The sequence below is a fragment of the Camelus bactrianus genome, chromosome 33, assembly GCF_048773025.1.
Source record: "Camelus bactrianus isolate YW-2024 breed Bactrian camel chromosome 33, ASM4877302v1, whole genome shotgun sequence".
Lineage (NCBI taxonomy): Eukaryota > Metazoa > Chordata > Mammalia > Artiodactyla > Camelidae > Camelus > Camelus bactrianus.
Genome location: NC_133571.1, coordinates 18,623,994 through 18,646,313, shown reverse-complemented (window position 1 = coordinate 18,646,313; position 22,320 = coordinate 18,623,994). Strand labels below are relative to the sequence as shown.

At 53.8% G+C, this 22,320-nt stretch overlaps 1 protein-coding gene across 4 annotated transcripts in view; it reads right to left on the bottom strand.

The window, feature by feature from the left end:
- Window positions 1-1,197: 1,197 nt before the first annotated feature.
- PKNOX2 (PBX/knotted 1 homeobox 2) overlaps window positions 1,198-22,320 on the bottom strand; it is a 233,749-nt gene continuing 212,626 nt past the window's right edge. For 3 of the 4 annotated variants that reach the window (XM_074357132.1, XM_074357134.1, XM_074357133.1), the window contains 6 exons: window positions 20,609-20,738; window positions 20,059-20,156; window positions 19,105-19,224; window positions 5,395-5,471; window positions 4,365-4,543; window positions 1,198-3,402 (listed from right to left, as the gene is read on the bottom strand). In XM_074357132.1, the coding sequence (XP_074213233.1) occupies window positions 3,179-3,402; window positions 4,365-4,543; window positions 5,395-5,471; window positions 19,105-19,224; window positions 20,059-20,156; window positions 20,609-20,738 (828 nt within the window). In that variant the 3' untranslated portion in view covers window positions 1,198-3,178. The remainder of the gene's footprint in view (window positions 3,403-4,364; window positions 4,544-5,394; window positions 5,472-19,104; window positions 19,225-20,058; window positions 20,157-20,608; window positions 20,739-22,320) is intronic. The other variant, XM_074357135.1, reaches the window with a different exon arrangement.

Here is a 22,320-nt window from a genome sequence, read left to right as displayed (position 1 = left end):
ACTAGTATAACTGAATAGATGCTACTTGGAAAAAAAAGGTAAATACATTTGGGGAACAGGTTAAACAGATTTCTTCCCTGCAGGACTTCTCAGAGCCTTTAATATACTAATGTGCATTATGAAGCTCCTCTGACAAAGTATAACATGCAGTTCATCCTAAATTCATTTGCACCTGGAATTTTTTTTTTTTTTTGACTGCCTATCTTTTAATAGTGTGTTCCTTGGAAAACACTGCTTTGAAAGCCATCTTCCTGGCTCCAGGAGGTGACGTTCTGGGTGTCATCTTCCTGTGGATCTTGAGACTTTTTCCACTGCCCAGAGGCAGGGCCTCTACTGTGTTTGCAGGACTCTCTGGATGTGACAGGAGGGTTGGGCTCTGGGAGGGTGGTGACCTAGGGGGCCACTGTCCAAGCTGCGTGGGGGCCCATTTTGCCTGTGTGACCATACCCTTCCCCATCTTCAGCCTGGCCAGAGGGTGTCCGCGGGTACGTGTAAACTCTCCAGCCTTTGTGAATGTGAATGAGAATGAGGAACTCCCCGTCCTGCTTCTGAATTGATGCCCCGGACATCCCAGAACAGGGCGCAGATAAGGAAACCTCCAGGCTGAAAGTGACAAAAAGACTGCTTCTCGCTTAGTTAGGGAGATAAGCTGTCTCTAATCTTCTTGCTCCAGGGAATAGCGTGCTGAACTCTGGACTTAAAGGGCAGGCCCCTCTCTGGGCGCAACTGGAATCAATGTGACAGTCACGACTGCATCTCCTCCCCGAGTCCTGGGAGCTGAGGTATGGGGCGAGGTGGGTTTGTGAGAGCTGGGGGAGAGGCAGTGGTGGCACCAGATTCAGGGGTGAAAACCCTTGGAACCTCGGATTGAGGCAGCAAAAGCAAAGGCTTTGGAGGGAGGTGGAGCGTGGTGGAGAGGGGACCGTGGTCTGAGCGCCCCTGCTATGGGGACAGACTGCCAGTAGAGGGCAGTGCAGAGCTCCCATCTTCTCTCTTTGTCCTCGAGCCAGACACGTTTGCCACACCTGGCTGTGTTCCTCCCCAGACATGTAAACTGAGGACACCCAGAAAGCCCTCTTCCTCGCTCCCTTTCATGGGTGGTCAGGTCAACAAGGGGTATGCTGAGGCCTCCAAATTTTCTTTGGTCCAGGGTCCCACTAACCCCAAAGCACAGAAAAACAGAACCGCGCACCAGAATTATGGTAGGTAATAAGGTTTACTGCAAACTTCTCGGCCACATTCAGTACTGGTTTGGTGGATACATCAGAAGAGGTTGCATAACATTAGGCAGGTGGAGGGGGCTGGGAGGAGGATGTGTGGGCACGTGTGTGCAGGTGTGCCTGTGCTGGGGTGGGATGCCTGTCCAACGTGATGAGTGGAAGGGTGTGTGTGTGTGTCTTAACAAGAAAAATGAACCAGAACAGGAAATGTATTTTATCCCACTGCACGTTGCAAAAGTCTCACGCCAAAAAAGCTAGACTTCCCTCTACCTATGGCATCAAAATGGAGTAAAAAATGATTGGCTCACCCGGATTATAAATAAGATTATTTGTTTCTCAAAAATCCCTATTAAAACATTAAATATCAGCTCTTTTGGGGGAGAAATACATTCATCTCAGGGAGACCTCAGGAAAGCCACCACCATCCTTTTGCTCCACCTCGGAGGGCCCTGAGGGGCCCCTCGAGTTGAGCCTGGTAACCACTCACATCCTGCCATGACGGCGATGGCCAACGCACAACTGACAAATGAAACTGCAAGTCCATTAAATTAAATTCAATGGAAAACACACGTGTGATCAGCCCTGTCATTCACAGCCATAGGGGTGGGAGGGGACGGGAGGAGTGGGGTGCCAATCCTGGGGGCTTGAAAGTTGGGGTGGGAGGGTGTGTGTTGGGGCAGACAGTGGGAAGACTCCTCCTCACGGAGCCCCAGTTCCTCCAGTGCGTGTCGGACAGCGAGGCGGGTGGGGTGGGGCACCCCTTGGCTTCGGGGTGCATTTTTCTGGGCCCTCCCGCACACTTTGGATATTGATGGGAAGAGGGATGTAGCACCTTCTCCAGCCCCTGGCTTCCCAGTGGGCTGGATGCTTCTTTCCAATGTTTCTTCTGCCTTCTCTGAAGGATGGAGCGAAGATGAGAGGATGAAGGCTGGTGGAGCCAGCTTGGTAGCAGAGGGACGGCAGTGCGGGACTGGAGGGGTGGACAGAATCCAAGCTAACCTGGCCCCACCCTCTCTGGAGGCCCATGGAGGGGGTGGAACATGTGAGGAGCTCCATCTGAGGGCTGCAACGTCTGTGATAAGACACCACTGTCCTGCTGTTACAGGAGCTGAGTTCTGTGACCACCTGGGGATGGCTGTGGTCCCCAAGGTCACCTTGATAAGGCTCCTAGCCCAGGTTCTGCCATCTCCTTGTGTCCTGGAGGCAACCCAGGTGATGGGACTCCTCTTTACCTCCTGTAATTTGAGCCCACCAACTTAGCTTACCATTTATTTCCAGGAGAGAGAGATAAGGTGGTTCTGGCGGCTCCTGTCCCTCTCTCCTAAGTCCACAGTGGCCTTGCCTGGAGACAGGGCCTTGGAGGAGTGAGTGGAGCCCTATGGAATCCAAGTCCTGATCTGATCTGCAAGATGTGGTGCCTCACACCCTCCCCCACCCCCAGCCATTGGTTATGCATTTAGATTCCCTCCTGCCCTTGAATGTCTCTCAAAGGAGATGAGAAACCTTCTGGAGGTGGAAGCCAGACCCCCTTTGCCTCTCCCTTTCCTCCTAACTCTGTCCCCTGGCAAAGGCTCACTCTGTGAACAGCGCTGATCCACCTCGCAGTGCAGGGCTTGTAAACAACTCAAGTCCTTCAGTAGGGGGCCGTGGGTGCCGTCTGTCCTCAGGGATTCGGTGAGTCCAGATCTCACTCCTGCCTCTCCGTTGAGGCTGCTCGACTGGCCCCATCAAACGGCGTCCTCTGCAGTTCTAGGGAGGTGGGGCCGGGGCACTCGCTGAAGCCTGGTGGTCGGGAAGGAGCAGGTGTTTCCTCTGCATTTCTTCCAGCTACTGATTTTGGGAAGCTAGGGCCCAACTTCCTTGGGGCGGCCTGCCCGTGTCCCCTTCCCCCCCACCCTGAAGCCCTCCTGACAACACTCCTCTCCTGCACGGCGCTCAGTGCCATCTGGGCTGCCCGACTACTCCAGGGAGTCACTGTGTTCCAAGCCCAGGTCGCTGACATTCGTTGTCTGTAGTTCATCGGCCTCCTCCTCTAGCTCCTCCTCCTCCTCCTCCTCCATCTCATCCTCATCCTCTTCTGTCCCGTCCAATGAGTCATCGTGTGCGGCCATCATAGCCTGCTGCATGGCCATGGTGGCATTGTCTGAGGACAGGGACTGCAGGTTGTCCAAGTTGATGGAACCTACATGAGGGAAGGTGGCAAGGGTCAGGCCCAGGAAACCCAGTTCTGGACCGAGTTGGGTGGGGTGGTGAGGTCCTAAGCTGGACAGTTCCTTGGTAGGAAGTCTCCCATCCTTTCAACTGTCAGCCACTCCTCGCCCCATCCCAAGCAAAGCACTCCTGGGTACATTTCCTGAGTATCTTCTATGCAAGTACGTCAAACACTGTTGACTTTCAAAGAATTCTTTAAATAGGTATTATCATCCCCATTTTAAAGAGGAGGAACCAGTCTCAGACGGCGGAGGCACCAGCACAGGGTGGCACAGGCAGGCACGGTACAGCGGGGATTCTCTCCATGGCTGGTCTAGCTTAAAATTGTTGATTTCTACTATACCTCATAAGACTATTGCCCACCGCACAGGAACTGGTACACACCACGTACTCGCACGTAGACATGTGTACACCTCCGCTCCTCTTCCCACACAGAGCGAGCTTCACATGCCAGGCTATAAAATGTCTGGCTCATTGAATTATTCATTGTGCACCAGGCGACTGGCAATTAGAAAAGTGTATATGGAGGGTGTGATGGAGAAGCTAGAAAACAAAGCTCTTCGTGGCCTCTGTTCACAAGCTAGCTGCCTGCCTCGGTATTTATAGATGGCCCGGGCTCTTAGGGAACTGTGCAAGCACTGACTGGCGCTAAGGGACTCAGGGCGGGTGTGGGAGTGAGGAGAGGGGCTCTGCTGAGCAGCCATAGACTCAGATGACCACCCACTGGCTCCCACTTGTCTCTGTGAGCTTGCTTTGGGCTTGTTAAAATAAATGCAAAACCCCCCTTTCTTTCCAGCTCACATACAGCCCTGGCTGGGGACCAGGTAGGGATAACCAGCTCCGGGGAGCTGATGTCCAGCCTCTGACTCCGTGCCCAGCCTGTCCCCAAGGAGCGGCGGGAGCCCCCCCCAACCAGGCCCCTGTAGTTCTCACCGTCAGGGTTTGTCCCCGGGGCACCGCCCTGCTGCTGCAGCACCCCTGCAGCGATGGAGTTGGGCCAGAATCTTTGGGTGGGTCGGTGCTGCGACTTGATTTTCTTGGCTTTTGGGGCAGGGTCTGGGTTGCTGGCATCAAGCATGGGCTGTAGGATGCGCCTCCGGGCATTGATGAACCTGACGGGGTAAAGATGGAGACGGGTCAGTAGCCACCAGGGGTGGGGGGCAGGGCTGTGTGCACAGGTGTGTGCAGGTGTGTGCAGAGAGCGCTAAACTGCTTCTGGACTCAGCAGCTGATCTTCGTACAGAACAGACTGGGGTCTGGTCTAGGGCGTGAAAGTTTACAGCTGGACGAGCCCTGGGCACCGAGGAGCTTGTGAAATCATCAGGGGCTTGGTGCCCACAGGCCAGCGTGGGACAAATGTGTGCAGGGGGGCAAGAATCTCTGCTCTGCACCTGTCAGGATTGAACAGAGGAAGAAAGAATCCCCTTAGTCAAAGGCACTAACCTCTGACCTCTCTGCAGAGGGCAACGGTTCCGTTCCCATCCAGCCAGACCTTGCTCTCAGATGTCTGTGACCGCCCAGCCAGGCACAGAGAAGGGAGCTCGCAGATCCCTGTGGGGTCAGAACTGCCGACTCCTCTCCCTCCTTCCCACACCCAACTTTGCAGAATATTTTAGACTGAGTTCCATTCACATGAGTCGTGGGTAGACCAGATGACCACGGGCGGCCCTTTGGGTCCTGGGATGCAGGCATTTCTGTGCGCCTGTAGTACAAGCAGTGCTGGGTTTTCTACTCAGGAGGAAGCTCCCAGTGCTGTTCTTGACACAGTTTCCCAGCAGAGGGCGCCACGAAGCTGCAGATGAAGCTACAGGCGCCGGTGTTGAGTCAGGCTTTCTGCTTCTAGCCCAGAGGGAAGGGCTCGCTAGGCAGGACTGGGCACGCTAGCCTCTTTGCCCTGCTCTGCATTCCCATGGCCAGCAAGTGGCCCCTGGTCTGAGCCTCTGGGCCGGGGATGCTAACTCACCAGTTGTTCACTTGTAGGAGGGTGAGGTTTGTCTGGGCTGCAATCTGCCTCTTCTCATCCTCCGTGGGGTAGGGGTGCTGAAAGGAGAGGTGAAGGGCGAGTGAGGGGTGGGCACGAGGGAGCCTGGTCCCCCTGCGGACCATGCCCACGACACAGGCTCTCTCCCGGGCCAGGCAGCTCCGGTGGTTTGGAAGCCCAAACAGGGGAAAGTGTAATGTTTGTTTCTAGAAAGAATGGGCCCGGGGTTCGGAGGGAGGCTTCTCTGTGCTTGTGGGGGGCCACCCCACCCTCAGCCCAGCCCCCTGTGATGGGGGACCAAATGGTTTCCCATGAGATGGTACATTTCAATATTGATTGCTTCCAAAGCACTTCCACATCCTCACTTGGTCCTCACAGCCTCCCCCAAGCAGGCAGGTCAGGCAGCATTAGTGTTAGGATTTACAACAGCCTCAAAAGCCCACAGGACTATTGGAAGGTGGTAAATGGGGTGAATGAATGCATTTAATTTAAACTAACTGACATTTACTGAGTATCTACTATGTGTCCAGATTTATGCAGGCACCCTAGGAGATAAATACAATGATAACCACTGCTTGAGTATAATACCTTATAGCCTGTGAAATGCTTTCATGCACTTAATTTCACTTAATAAAGCGTGTCACTACAACTCTGTAAAGGCGGGGGAGGTACTGTTGTCCCCAGCTTTACAGATGAAGACACTGAATGACTATTTCCACTGTGCCCCGGATGGTGGCATCAGCTTGGAACTCAGGTCTTCCCTGCATCACTCCATGATGTCACTTTGTGAGCAGTCAGCATCGTTGAGGGGGGTGGTGAGTGAGGAAGTGGGGTGGGGTCTTCCGTCCCTGCACTGATGATATGTTTTTCTGTCTCTTAGATTGTGCCTCATGAGGACAGAGACCAGGTCTTATTAATTCATCTTATTAACGCATCCCCAGTGCCCTCTACGTGTAAATGATATGGAAGTGACTGCTGAGTGAAAGAAAGTAGAAACAAAGCAGTGGGAGCTGTGGTTTGGGTCCTGAGCACCAGAAAAGCTCAGAAGGAGAAACAGGTGTTGGCCAGAGCATTGGGAAGGCTGAACAGGTCCCATTAAAGACCAGGAAAGTTTTGGGTGGCAGTGGATCCCACTGGGTGGTGAGTCCCATGATGACTGGGTCTCTGTGTCTTTGTGTCTTTCTCAGGCTTCTGCACAACAGCTGGCACCCAGTAGGCTTGCAATAGAGGTATGATGAGTGGCTGAATGGGTCAGAGCCTTGCCCTGGCAGCTAGGGGAGATTTGGGGTGCTTAGGGTAGAGGGCCAAGCTGTCCTCAGGCTAGAATCATCCCTTTTAATTGAGATGGTATGAGACAGTGGTGTTTGGGTTTCCCAAAGTCCCAAGGACCGAGGCTCAAATTCTGGCTCTATCATGACGAGCTATGAGATCTCAGGCACGTCACTGAACCCTACATCACAAAGTCATCTAATGATTAAATGAAATTTTCCTTGTAAAGTGCCCAATGAGAGCCTGCTTTTCATACTATTATTGGATGGTGTCGGCAAGGTGTTTAAAGCTCTCTAAGGAATGAGCTTGAGATCAACAGCCTTGGTAGAACTCTCATTATCTGTGACAAAGGAAAGCAACCTTCAGTGGCCTCAGCATCCCTTGACTGAAGCAATCAGGACTGTGTGTTGTTTTAATTCACACCTCTGACCCTGACTGCCATGCCAGGGCAGCTGGGACGTGTGATCCACAGAATATTAAGATTCTAACAAGAAGGAAAGCACATCAGTGTCATAGGAGCCAATTTCATCCTAACTGGGGAGGAGCAGAGGGAGGCTGGAGGAGAGGCCCCCGGGGGCAGAGGAGGAGGGGCTTTGGAGCCTCCTGGGGAGGGGTGGTGGCCATGCCCTCCTCCCTTGCTCCATGGAGTTCCAATCTCTGGCCATGATAAGGGGCTGAGCAGCCTCCTTGTCCGGGGCCAGCCAGTCTGAGAATGCATCGAAAATACGGCCACGGGGGAGAGGTTATAGCTCAAATGATAGAGTGCCTGCTTAGCATGCATGAGGTCCTGTGTTCAATCCCCAGCACCTCCATTAAATAAATAAAGAAAGAAATAATAAACCTAATTACTTACCCCTCAAAAAAAAAAAAAAAAAAAAAAAAGAAAAAGAAAAAGAAAGTACGGCCACATCTTGGCCTTCCCGGGACCCATGAGGCCCTTCACGCCATTGCACATGCTCTTCCCTCTGCTGGATGCTCCTTCTCCCGCTTTCCCACTGCCTGTTTATGAGCTTCTGCAAAGACCTATCACAGATCAAATCCTCTGTAAGGCCTTTCCCAGCTCCCTGGGGCAAAGCGAGTCACAGCTGCATTTGAGCAATTGCCTTTAGCCCAGTCTATGATGATGTCTCCCCATCTCCTGGGAGCTGCTCTCAAGCAGGGACCCAGTCTTGTTAGACATCATATCTCCAGTGTCCAGACCAATAGCAGACAGAGTAGATATTCAGCTTGTGTATGAAAGCCAGCACAAGAAGGCTGGCTCGTTTCCTGAGCAGAATAAGGCTGGCCTTGCCAACCATGCCAGTTCATCACCCTACAAATGCTCGGAAGCTGCTACACCCCAGGTGCCGGCAAGTGAAGACACCCGGCTGACAGCTTAGAGGGAAACGCTACAGACAAAGGGAAAACCCTCTATTAAGTGGTGTGCAACGGTGGGGGGGAGGGCATGGCTCAGTGGTAGAGTTCGTGCCTAGCATGCGTGAGGTCCTAATCCCGGTACCCCCATTAAATAAGTAAATAAACCTAATTACCCCCCTCCCCCAACAAACAAAAAGAATGAAAACAAAGAAGTAGTGTGTAAGTTCCCTTCAGGTGGTAAGAGAAGGGTGGGGCTGGACTGGTCAGGGGATACTTCCCCGGGGAGGTGGGACTTCATTTGGACTTTGGAGACAGCCAAGCCATCCTAGTAAATGAGAGGCTGGCATTCCAGGCCGGAGCCTTGAACTAGGACTGATATTCCAAGCCAGTCAGATGCAAATCTCTTCTAACATTAAAGACCCCCAGAGAGGGAAGCCCTTCAGCCTCCCCCAGATGATGTCTGCTGTCTGTAAGGAGGCTTCTGGTGGGCCTCCGTTCTGAGTGAAGCTCATAAATCCAAAGACTAACCACCTCATATTTAATGCGGAGGGAGCAGAGGCAGTGTCACAGCCGGTTGTCCCCTTACGGATGAGGATACAAACCCCTTATCCTCCTGAGGTGCGAGTCCCACCACCCACCCGTCCTGGGACCAGTATCTCAGGAGGCACGTGGTGGGGGCCATGGGGTGAGCGGCAGCATTTGGCCCAGCTCTGGGGACAGGTGTGTCAGTCAGAACATTCCTGGCACCACATCTGAGTGCTCGTGGGAGCGGTCCAGCTTGTACACGCCTCCGACCAGATGATTCCTGAGGACAGAGTCAAAATAGGCCTGGCCCCTGGACAGCCCTCGGTTCGGTAAGGGCTACTTTTAGCCCAGCTGGAAAGGCTCAGGGCCAAGGACAGGGAGAGGGACCCAGCGAGAGCCCGGTCAGCCATCGAGCCATGGTAGCCGCCTTCTGATCACTATTTGGAGGAAGCCTCCAGAGTCGGGAGGGAGGGGACAGACAGCAGCCCTCTAGAGGAGACAGACCCGACCAGAAAATGAGGGAGCCTCGCACGGCTAGGCAGTGCTGCCTGCTGCTTCAGAGCATGGCCTTTGGAGAAGTCCTGCGCCCGCCGCTTAGTCAGCCGCATGACCTTGGCCATTTATTGTTCTACGCCTTCCATCCTTAGTTTCCTCGGCTTAAAACGGAAGTAGCGGGAGGGTGCCTACTCCTTGGGCTTTGCAGATGATCGGATGAGATACTGCAGGCAGAGCACGTGTGTGCCCCTGACTCACTCTGCACAACGGAGTGACGCCCCCCGACACTGTGTCGTTAACATTCAGGCTCCAGGGAAGGGAATCACAGTGTTTATACTGAGTAGGCATTTTGTGGCACCACAGTTACCACCAGGAAGCGACTGACTTCTAACCCAACTCTTTCCCTGATGCCTCCTGTTTGGCCCCATAACTCAAGTCTCATCTGGGCTAAACTGAAGCTGACGGCATCTTTCAATTTGAAGAGTGGGTTCCCGGGTCCCGGGTCTGAAAGCAGCTTAGCCAGGCTTGTTCGTAAGCCCCTGGCCACATCTTTCACTCAGAGCCCACCTGGAGATGATCCGCCCCCTCCTAGCCTGTGTGGACAAGCAGGAGGCCGGCCAGGTGCCCGGGGGACACAGCCCGTGGGGACCAGCAGCCTGAAGGTGTGAGTCAGCCCCGTGCTGCGGGAGCAGGGCTGGGAGCCGCTCTCCTGTCCCACTTTCTCGCCGTGACCGGCACCGCCTGGGGCTCAACCATACCCTCCTCCTCACTCCTGGCCAGCTTGGGCAGGAGCCACATCCTGTGAGCCTGGCACTGCTCTAGGGGGGCCAGAGACCAGCCAGAGGGAGGCAGGCAGCCAGGATGGTGAGGGGCCCCAGAACAACCACATGTCATCACATCTAAGATGCCATCCATGGCAGGACACACCCCAACTTCAGAGAGCCTAACTGGGAAGAGACATTTCTTCTGGAAGAACGTAAAACACTTCATTTTAGAACGGAGAGGAGCGCAGAGGTCTCCCAGGGAACCGCCCTCCCCCGCCGTGCTGCCCTCGCTCAGACGCCCCACTCCCCCATCTCGCTCTCTTCCACACCCCTCCCCACTTACAACTGGGCACACATGGAAGAGCGCACGGAGCTAAGGGGCACAGCTTCGTGTATTATCACAAGCACCCGTGTGACCACCATAGAATCCTACTGGCACCTCAGAAGGTCCTTTTCTACCCCAGAGATATCCTCCCCCAAGATAACCTGATGTTTATGGTAATGACGTGTTTGCTTTTCTTTATAGTTTTACTGTGTTACGTTCTTAATCGTTATGGTTTAGTTTTGCCTGGTTTGGGGACTCTGTAAGTGGAATCTTACAGCATGTAGTTCACTGCACAGCCAGCTGTGAGACCCGTCTATGGTGGCTCTGTGTGATGACCATATTCATGTAAACTGCTGTACAGTTTTTCATTGTAAAAATCTACTGCCCTCCATTTGTCACCCTCCTGCAATTACAAAATTGCTCTCCCTCCCTCTGGCTTCTGTTTTCAATCTGTCCTTCTCATTGCCGCAAGATTGGTCCTTCTTAACCTGTCCCCAACCCTCTCATCCCACCTGGACGTCCCTCCGAGGAGCTCTGAGAGCTCCCCTCCCCAGGATTCCACACACTGCAAGGATGATTGCTTGTCTGTCGCTCCAACCAGACAGCTGTGAGCTTTCAAGAAGAGGGTCCACACCTTTCTTTTCACTCCCACCTCATCAGCACTGAGGAATTGCCTGGCACGTGCCACGTGTTTAATATGTCTGTTGAATGAAGGATTGTAAAAACCTAGGGGGTAACTGACATTTGTCACCCTTCCCTTTCTGTATGTGGGGGGTGTGAGGATGGTTAGGAGAGGGTGGAGCGGGGGCGCAGCATCAGTGATTCAGACTCCCCAGGAATTCTAGCTGGAATCAGGCCACCCTGCTTATTAACAGTGCTGGTCCTGCAATTGATTGTTTCAAGAATACTTGTGTGGGGAGGAGGAGGGGGTCCTTCAGAGTCCATCAAACATACTGGCCACTTCTCTAGAGGGGTCTCGGAGGCAGCACTGTGAGGAGGAGGCAAGAACAGGGACCCTAGAATCAGACTGCCTGGCTTTGGATCCTGGTCTCTCACCAGCTTGAGACCCTGGGCCTGTACTCAGTTTCCCCTTTTGTAAAATGGGGAAGTAATTCCATCTGTCTCAAGACTGTTTAATAAGGATTAAATGAGTTAACATTTACAGGTGCTCAGAACAGTGCCTGGCACACGCCACGAGTGTTTGTTAAATACTCAGCAACATAAAATAAACCTGCTGCTCAGCGCACGTGGCTCCCTCTCCGTGAAACTCACAGGTTGCTTTCCTGAATGACAAGACCCCAGCTGCCCCTCATGCTCATGGATAAACGTGCTCCTCTTTTCAAATGGTTTTCATTTCTCAGATGCTGGGACTGCGCCAGCCCCTGTGCACATGTGAGGGGGGTGTTTCCTCCGGGTCTCCGGCTTCTTGGGGGACGCTGAATCTCCGCTAGTGTTGACTCCTGCTGAGGGGAGAGGACCCCTGGTGTCGACACCTTTCAGGTGGAATCTTTGGGAGCTGCAGGCTCCCTTGAGTGTCCTGGGCTCAGTGCAAGCCAGGGGTCTCCCATACCCCTCTCTTCTCAGCTCATCTCCCTCAGCCCTATGGCTGACTGGCCTTTGTCCACAAGGTCCGGTCTTCCATGGAGACCACCGATCTTGTCTCCTTCCCTGGGCCCCGCTGATGGTGGAGTGGCCAGTGGGGCACACACGCTGGGACTGCGGCTGCCCCAGGGCACCTCTCCAGCAAGCTCCATCCTTCCTGGGGAGTTGGAGGGCAGCTTTGGGGGGGTCTGTCTCCCTACATCCCTATGGCAAAGGGTTGGTGGGAGAAAATGGTCATGCCACAGGCAGGAATCCGAGCCCTTGTTGTTTCTTTGGCATAAAAAGATGAACACAGCCAAGAACTGAGCTGGCCTGATTTTGGCCTCCTGGTGTGCTTTCTACCAAAGCTCAAAGGTACAGACACCTGAGCTGCATGGGAGGGAAGACAGCCGTGGCCGTGAAAAGGGGCCACATGGTTCCCCAGGCTCCAAGGGTGAGAGGAGAGGGAGGAGTAGATTTCACACTCACAGGAAGGAAGGGGTCAGTCCCTTCGGTCAGCAAGGATCACAGGCCAGACAGGAGCACTGATGATCAGTCCAGAGTTCACTCTCACCCAGATGGCTCTTCCTTCTCTTCCTACCCGGTCCTAGATCCCAGCCATCCTTCCAGGCCCAGCCCAAATCTCAGCTCCTCCGCCAGACCCTGTTACAGCATCTCAGCGTTACAGAGGTCCCTGAGGCCAGCCTCTCCCACAGGGCAGTGCTGTCAGGATCGCACTCAGATAAGCTACCAGCATGCAGAGTCAGTGCCGTCCTCGGCCCCAGGGCTGGCTTGGCGGGGCCTGGGGCAGCGGCAGTCCCCTGGCTGGTCTCCAGCTGCCAGCAGCCCAGCTGGTTTACTCTTATTTTCTCTGGGTGCCGCCCTGAAAAGGGTGGGCAGCTGGCTCTGTGGGGCCACTGTCCCTCAGCGAGACAGCCCTCTGCTCTGATCACTGGGAAGGTCTGAATCTGTCCCCCGACAGTCCAGCCAGAGCGCGAAGCCCGTCTGCTGGGGTCCCACGGGGGTCTGCCGCTCTGCCGCCCACCTCACAACGGCTTCTCGGAAGCTGACGGGCTTTTGGCTCACGGAACACTGCGGTGTGCAGAGCACTCGACCTGTGTTCTCACTGCATTCTCAAGGCACCTTGGAAGTAGACGTCATTATTCCCATTTTCCACATCAGGAAACTGAGCCCAGAGGGGTTAAAAACACCCCCTGTATCTTTAGCCCTGCCCACTCCACCTCTGCCAGGCCCTGTGGCTTTTTGACACATCAGTGATCATCGCCAGAGGTCGGTGTGATAGGCTCCACTTTACGAAGACAAAATTGACATCGGGGAAGTTAACTGACCCCTTCAAGTGAAAAATGGAGCAAGGCACACTGAGGTTTGTTGAGTGATTAACAGCAACACCAAGGCACAGAGGCAGCCAACTGGATTTCACCTCCACGTGCCCTCCTTGGCTGGGAGCCTGTGTGCAGGGCACACACTGTACCTGGGGGAGCAGCAGAGCAGTCTGTTTCTCCCAGCAGGGATGAGCCAGGCCAGCATGTGAGGCTCTAGGCCTGTGGGCGAGGATAGCTGGGAGTCTGACAAAGAGCCTCTAAGATAAGGGTGGGCTCAGAATCAGGTGAAGGGCACGGAGGTTCACAGCAGCATCACTCAAAGCCAAAAAATTGAAACAACCCAAATAGCCATCAACTGATGAATGGATAAACAAAATGTGGTCTGCCTGTACCATGGAACATCGTTCAGTCACACACAGGGGTGAGGCGCTGATATGGACTACAATATGGACGAACCTTGAAAACATCACTCTGAGGGAAAGAAGCCAGTCACAAAAGACCCCATACCGTACAATTCCATTCATGTCAAATATCCAAAATAGGCAAACCCTGCTGAGACGGAAAGTAGATCGCTGGTTTCTAGGGGCAGGGGGATGACAGCTAATGGCCACAGGGGTGATGAAAGTATACTGGAGTTAGTAGTGATGATTGCACGACTTTGTAAATACACTAAAACCCTCTGAACTGTACGGTTACTCAAAGTGCATACTATGATATGTGAATTATATTTCAATACCAAAAAACCAAACAGAGGAGGCCCCTGGTGTTTTTGTGCGTTCAGCCTTTGTGACCACGGTCAAGTTTATGCAAGCCAGGCCCTCAGCTCTGTGTGGTGGGTGGAAGTGCAGTCACCTCGAAGTCGAGGTGGGGGTGGGATGGCGGCATAGAGGACAACCGTGACCCTGGCTGGACTTTGCGTGGGAGCCAAGAGATGCTGTGGTTTCTTGGGTCAACGCAGAAGCAGTACACTGAGTGGGGACGAAATTAGAGTCTCGAATCAAACAGACCTGAGTTCAAATCGTGTGGGACCCTGGGGAAGGAGTTACCTTCTTTGAGCTCAGTTTTCTTATGGGTAAAATGAGGGTAACAGTAGTACCACCTACTAGGCTGGCTGGGAGGATGAAGCAAGATGATGATGATGTGGGAAGATGAGACAGGATGCTTGGCCAGAATCCAGCGCCCTGCATGGCTAATGGAGGAGGGGCTCCTTTGATGGGTGGTGGGGCCACTGAGGCTTGGTGTCCCCTCTTGGATCCCCTCCCGCACACAGTAAATACTCTGGAAAGTTGCTCATGTTCTTGGGTGGCAGAAGCAAACAGAACACTGATATTTTTGATGGAAAGGAGCAGAATCGCCCAGGCAGGACAGGGGGAGGCTGGGGTCTGGAGCAGAGGGGATGAGGGCAGAGCTGGGGCAGGGGGAAGAAGCACCATCCCCTCCTCCACAGAGAGGACTCTCTGGCAAGGTTTCTTGCCCGGTCTGGGTTTGCTGTGAAATGATTGCTTCCAGCAGGGGTTTAGCTGCTTTCAGCCAAAATGCAACAGCAAGAAAATCTCAATGGATTCTGCAGGGACCCAGAAGCAAGGAACTAATGGATGAAACCAGCCCAATCTCACCGCAGCCTAACGGCAAAAAGGCTCTGGGGTTTAACCTCCGTCTCGGGAGCAGGCTGTCATCTGAATATATTTCCGTAGCTGCTAATGCTGCAGAACAGTAGAAATGACAAGAAGCCTCAGACACACGACAAAAGGAATCAAGGAATACTAACTTCCGCCCAAGGGAAAGACGGCAGGAAACCCCAGCATTTACAGTGGAAGTTCCAATAACCAATCTCTATTAAACATGTCTTCAGATTATATGACGCTCTCCCTTTCTTCTGCCAACACTTAGAACTGCTGTCCACATCGTCCTGAAGGCTTAAGACGAATAGGTTACTTTGTAGAATGTTCATTAGCCAACGTATCTGCTGATCAGGAAGTCAGCAGTGTTTGTACTCAGAATCGTTTACGCCAGTTACACGTGTTACTGTCATCATGTAATTGAATTAACCATTCTGTAAACCAATGAAATATGAGCGCAAAGAGTTATTGTTGCTAAGGAAACTAAGTGGAACGCTTTGGAAAGACTCCAGCTCAAATGTGCTTAAAAGTTAGGATCAGGTGAGACAAATGTAAGAGACTGGGAAACACAATAAAAAGCTAGAAAGATCCTGCAGCCACATTACTTCCCAAATGCCCATGTTCTTGCTCCATTTTAAATAAAGATGAAATGTATAGATGTTATAGTATAGGAGAGGTTTGTGCAAGTAAAATGACAAGCGTTAATCAGAAAACGACCTTGGCCTTCTAGCACAACAGTAGCAGATAAATATATTATGTGTGCCTTTTAAATAAAAATAAAATATATTTTTTAATGATTGTTCCTTTCTTCAACTGACTTTTCCAATTAACCAGTCAACAAATTAGTTGTCCCCTCTGCACTGGGTATAAGAACATCTGCTGTATACTGAGACCTGCCCTTTTTCATCACCCTTTCCACTCTTTTTTTCCTAAAACCAATGAGCTGCTACATGTGTGATCCAGTGTTACCACAGAATTGTATTTCCCCACGCACTACAGTCTTCGAGTTGCTCCTCAAAGCATCAGTGCAAACAAGAGTGACTCAGAGAGATCAAATGCTTGGGGAAAGCCTCACGCCCTCTCTTGCACACTCACAGAGCCCCCTAGGACACTAAGGGTAAAGAAATAAGCTAAACTGTGTCTAACCCAGATTTTCCCAAACTTATTTCATCACAGAACGCTTTCTTGGGAGCAACACTTATAACATCCCCTAAAGGTACGCACTTTGGGAATCAATGCTTTAGGGCCCACTGAAGAGGTATCACGTGTGATCCTTTTTCTTGAGCAATTCACAGCTGAGTCAGAGCTACCAAACACGTAGGTCTGACACACCCAGATACACACACCGCAGATGAGTTGACAGTATTAGTCAATATATCCTTAGGGTCAAATGATGATAAAAATCAGGAGGCGTTAATAGATCAGCCATCCACCTCTAAATAATCTTCACAAATGTTGAGCCTTAGCCTCAAAAACTGGCTCTTGGCCCACTGTTCTAGAAAGTTCAAAGGGAACTCACAAATTTTTAAGTGCAATTGTGTATCAGGTTGACTCTTCATATACATTATCTTATTTAATGTTCACAGCCAGAGGAAATGGATATTATCTCCTTTTTCAAAGAACCAGAATTAGAGTGATTGCCCAGCCAGTGCAAAGACCTCAGTTCACACCCTGGCTGCCTGGTTTCAAAATCTGTCTTCCTTCCACTATGTCCTGTTACTTAGAGCCTTTACAGCCTCTGCCCTGAGCTGGGCTTGGTTGGGGCGGGGGTGAGCCCACCTGTATCCGGGGAGCCAGCCCTGGTCTACAGAGAACAGCTGTGTTACGTTCAGTCCCTAGGGCCTGGACTTCCCCACCTCCTCTTCCTTGCCCTCATCCAGGAGTTCTGAGTTCTGGCTTGGAAGGCCTAGTGGGAGGGGCGGGCAAAAAGCTTGGCTTGCTGTTCACAAGTCCCCTGCATCCTTCCAGGTCCCTCCTCCAGAGATAACCTGGGTCTCTTTCCCCTCTGCTTGGTGTCAGCTGCTACCCATCTTCCCCACCTCTGCCTTCCTTGCCCTCCCACGCCCGGCTGCAGGTGGCCATGGAGGGGGAGACAAAGACCCTGGGCCCTACACGGGGCTCACCAGGAAGTGGGACAGAGGGCAGGGCATGAGCTGAGGTCCGAGGTCAGAGGGGAGGCACAGCCCGAGGAGGCTGGTAGTGAGACTCTCCGGCTCAGGCTGGAGACATAACTCGCGGGTGAGTTGTAATCGGGGAGCAGGAGGTGCTGAGGTGGTGGGAGTCAGTGAGCCCGGAACACGGGGCTCCTGGCGGGGGACTGGTCTTGCAGCCCGGTCTCCCTCCTCCACCTGCCTTCTCTCCCCTCAGAGGTGAGGCTGTAGGTCCTAACATGCCTGGGGGTGGGAGTGGGCGGAGGAAGCGAAGGAAAGTAACATTTATGAAGACGTGTGTGGTGTGGCAGGGCCTTCACACTTATTTCATGGCTTCCTTGGCATTTTCACAAGAGGTGAGTGTGGCCAGATCACAGAATAAGAGGCAACGCCTAGATTTGAACCCAGGTTTGGCAGCCTGAAAAGCCCATGAGCTTCCCACCATCCGCGCGGCCCTGCAGGGACACCTCATCACACTACCACGCACCAGCCCCACCAGATCCCTGGCTGGCGGTGGGGAGGTAGCCTGGCTGCCCCAACTTGGATGTGACAAGTCAGAACACGGAGACGGAGCCTGCCCGGGGGAGGCCCTCTTCCCGGGGGTGGGGGTGGGGGTGAGGCTGGGAGCCTAGCACGGACGCTGGGCTCTCGGGGCCACCAAGTCCATCCGAGCCCTCTGGCTCTCCGACAGCGTGAAAGAGAGAACAGGCGGGCCACCTGGGCACCCCCACCACAAGCTCCAGATACTAAATCAGAGCAAGAGGCGGAGGCTGCGCCTGGCCCTGGCTCCCTGGCTCTGTCACCGGGCTGCTGCGGGAGTCTCTCCAACCTTCTCTCCGCACGTTAACCCTCAGCCTTCCAGTCCCTTCTCTCCCAGTTTGGTTATTCTTTGTTCCTGAGGTGGTGCTTTCAAAATGTGCTTCCTCAGCAAAGTGCTGGGATGGCCCCAAGTCCTCCCGCCCCAGGGATGGGGTGTGGATACTGGTGGGAGATGCAGAGCTCCAGCCCCGCGTCCAGCACCTGGCTGTCCACTGGGTGGGCCAGACCCCCGCTTCCGGGCCAGAGATCCTAAGATTCCCAGATCTGAGCACTGCCTGGGTCTAGGCTCTGTGGCTTCTGGAGGCACTCCCATTTCAAATGAAGGGCTGATGATGGACTGATTGATTAATTAGTTCCCATGGTCCACTGGATTTCTCTCCTTCTCTTTGAAGAAAGAGTTCCCCCAACTCCTGGTTCTTCCCCACATTTTGCAGGCTAACATGTCCACGGCCCCAGGCTTGGCACTCGTCTTCCGTCCGTGTGCCTGCTACTGCCAGGTCAGGCCAAGAGCTTGCAGACCACTGGGAGCCCTCCTGTGCTCGCTGAATCTACCTCCCCACCCCAGACACAGACACACAGACACACAGACACACAGACACACACACACACACAATCAGCCCAGAGTCACTGGCTTTCTTTACTGCTACAGCCCTTGAGTGGTACTAGGAGGTTCCTGACATTCAACCCCAGGTCTGTCTGTTGCAACTAACACTGCACACAAACACAACCACCATCATGGTAGGTGTGCATGGCAGGTGCACCTTTATGAACAATACATTTAAATCCGAGGCTGTGTCGCCATTCTATGAGAGTGGCCGCAGGGGCTCCTGAAGGCCGGAGCTTTGTGTCTCAGAGCCTAGTTGGCCACATGAGGCCGGGATTTCAGCCTGGGCTGCTCCTCTGGGTTGGGTGGGCTCAACCACTGCCCCTCAGTCTGTGCCCCCTCTGGCTGTTCTGATCAGAGGGAAAGGGACGCACACGCTCTGCCGCCCCCAGCGCTGAGGACTCGGGAGACAGCAGAGTCCTGGTGCAGAATCAGCACTGCCTTCCATGGGAGAGGGCAGGGGTGCACACAGCAGCCCGTGGGAGGAGGGCTCTGGGCCAGGAAACACAGCCCCAGCCCCCACGTACCCTCACCCTGTTCACAAAACAATCCTGTGGATGCCCAGCATTTAACTATCTTCGTAATGTGTCTGTCCCCATTCCCACATCTGATGTCACACTCTTGTTGAGGCAGCAGGAGAAAGCATGAGAGTCTCCCAGCTTTAGGTCCCCTGTAAGCCGCCCTCTGACCTGGCCTCTGGAAGGTGGTATCCCTATCAGAGGGCCTCTCTCTGAGGCTACATCCTCTGCAGGTCGGGGGACGACAGGAGAGTCCGGTGCCCAAGGGGTTACTCATACCCCTCGCTGCAGCTTCACACCCCCAACACACACACACTCACTCACCATGAGATGCTGGAAGAGCCAAGAACGCATAATATTGGTGGCATGCTTGGGCAAGACTCCTCGTTTGTTCTTGGACTTCTTATCCTCATTGTCCAGGAGGGAGGTGAGGTCAAGGTTAACCTTCAGGGCACGTGGAGAAAAAATCAGTATCAGCAGCCTGGCAGGCCAGCAGCTAGGGACCTGTTGCCATAGTGACAGCAGCCTCTGGCTGCCAATCCCCTTCCCCAGCTCATTCTCAGGGCCCTGGGGAGGGCACCTTTCCTGTCGCCCGGTACCAGCCCCTCAGAGAGTGTGAGATGGGAAGAAGGAGAAGGAGGAGAGGAGGAAGTGGGCGGGGGAGATGTGGGGGGAGACAGAACTCAGAGGAAACAGGGTCATGCAGAGGGCATAGAAGAGAGAGGTTTGCCATAAACCACCCAGTAGTTACTAGCATTTCTGGGGTACTTTACAGTTTGCAGAGCGCTTTCCTATCCAGTACCACGGTGAGCCCTCCCAACAGCCCTGTAGGCTGGCATAGGGCTGTGTGCAGTTGGTATTAACCCCTCTTCTATGGATAGGGACTCCGAGGCTCAGAGACGCTAGGTGACTTATCCAAGATAGCACAGCTAATGTCAGATCTTGGGTCTCTGGCTTCAGATCTTCTCACTCCCCTCCTCCCTGCTTGTGCACACGCCATCCCATTGAGCTACAGAGTGGCTTGGAGCGGAGACCAGGAATAGGACGTGCGGGATCCCTTGATGTAACCCTGAGAGGCAGCAGAGTCCCAGGAGTTGATACAGCCTTGCCAACACCCAGCTTCTTATCTGTGAAGCGGGGGTAATGATACCTCTGAGAGGACGGATGAGGATGAAGGAGGTACTCATGTAAAGTGCCTAGCGGAGAGTGTACGTCACAGCTGCCCTCCCCCGGGCCCTCGCAGAGGCGCACGCACCTACACTGCGCACACACACTCACCTGTGTGTTCTGGATCTGGATGGCTCCCTGGGGGATTGCTTGGGCGACCACCTGACCCTGGGAGGTTACCATGGTAACCGGCTGGTATAACGCTCCACCTGAGGAGACAACCAGTTGTGGAGTCTTCTGCCATAGGGGTGGATAGGCGTGAGGGCAGGCAGGGTTCCCCATCCACTCGGCACTCACGTGTAAACACTACTCTGGAGGCATTCAGCCCCTGTGGACGAGGGGTGGGATGGGGGATGGGGTCCAGGGAGCAGAGTCTGTGTGGTTTGGGGAAGGGACAATAGCTTTACTTGGTCTTTGAGGGGCTCAAGAGACTTTGACCCCAATTTGTTCCAAACCATCACAATCAGGCCTTGGTGCTAACTATCTACAAGCTTACAGAACACTTTAGTCAAGAAACTCAGCTGGGAGCCCCTCCCTTGGCAGGGTACCTCCTCCCATTTCCTGGGACATTTTGTTCAGTGTCCTGACCCCACCCCTGGAATTCCCCTGGGGGTCACCCACACTTCTCCCAGGGCTGTTCCCCCCAGTCCCCTGCACAGACCTGACACCACTTGTGAGTTGACGGTTGTCATGGCGATGTTGCCCTGCTGGAGCGCTGAGGCTGGGACCACAATCCCTTGGGGGTTATTGGAGACTCCAGACATGGAATTGGGGGAATTCTGCAGGAGGTCCTGGCAGTAAGGGAGGCGTGGTTTGTGACAATGTCACTACGAGCTTGGATGCCACAGCACCAAACTCCTCTCCCCTCCCCTTTCCTGCCTTCCCTCTTCCCTCCTTCCTGTTCCTCCCAGACCCAAGTCCAAAAGGCAATTCTCACAGCTTCCTAGAAAGCGTGAATAAGAAGGCTCAGTGTTAAAAACTACCAACCAACGGCAGTCATTCTTCTAGCCGTTCCATCCCCTGCAAACCCTAGACATAAATTACCCCATAAACCAGTGGTCCCCACTTTGGCGTCACTTTGGGATTTCCAACATTGATGCCAGGTTCCATCCCCTGAGATTCTAAGTTAATTGGTCAGGGGTGTGACCAGGGCTTTGGGAGGTGTTTTAAAAGCTCCCCAGGTGATTCCAGTGCGAGGCCCTGGCTGAGAAGGAGGCTTTACCTGCTTGGCACCGAGCCCTCCTTCGTACTCAGCTGTCTCCAGGTGCCCCGCCCCCTCCCCGGGCCTCCCTTCTCGGTACCTGTATCACGGCGCCTGTTATACCAAGCTCCTTGCAAAGCCGACTCCAACAATTTATCTTCGTATCCCTAGCACCTGGCTCAGTGCCTGGCACATGGTGGCTACTGAAATCTTGTTACATAATAATGAAAAATAGCTGTCTGGCCTCTTCATGATCTGTCTTCTAGGGGATCTCACTGGAGCCCCACGTCACTTCCATTTCCTCCTCCCCCAGGCTTCCACGGCAGAGTCCCCCCCAGAGTCTCACTTGGCCTCACACTGTCACCTGCCACCCCACTTTCCCGGAGACAATCCAAAGCAGCTAAGAAGACCATTTTTTTCTGGCACCTTCACTGTTGCCACTTAACAGCTGGGCAGCCAGTCAGTGAGTGCCTGGAAGTGATGTGGAGGGACTCTGGCGCACACAGGGGGCAGGGCCGGGCCGTGGACTTCCAAGAAGGGGCAGTGAGTTCTCCCTGTTTGGTGGCTGGTGTGCTCCGTGCTTGGGAGGGTTTGCGAGGAAGGAATTGGGTGTGAGAGGTCGAGGTCTCCAGGCTTGATTTGGAGAAAGCAAGATAGGCAGTGAATGAGGTGCAGTGAGGGAGCCTTTGGGGGCACGCTGGGGCCTCTTAGCACCTCTGACCACAGTCCCTCATCTGAAGCCCGGGCTGAACCGGGGAACCTGGCTGTGGCCGGCCGTCTAGGGCCCGTGCTCCCATGCCCAGGGCTGGGGTTGCGGGCATGAGCTGTAAGGACTCAGACAGGGAAGCCGTCAAGAAAACGGGGCAGGAAGGCCCTTGCTTCCTAGCTTTGGTTTTAGGACCAGGAGAAGCTTGGGTCTTCAGGCCTCAGGAAGGTCTAGAGTGTGGAGTGAGGAGGAAACTTTGAGCCAGTGACGGCAAACCTGCAGCGACAGACCCAGGAGAAGAACCAAAGGCCCAGGGGACAGCCATGGTTGTCACCTCCCAGACCCCGGCACCTGGGAACTTGACAGAGCCTCTCAGGAAGAGGCGGGCGGCACCAACCTCTCTCACTTGATTCAGCGGGTGACCTCCCCCCAAGCCCCTACCCCCCAGCATCTCCTCCAAGGCGGT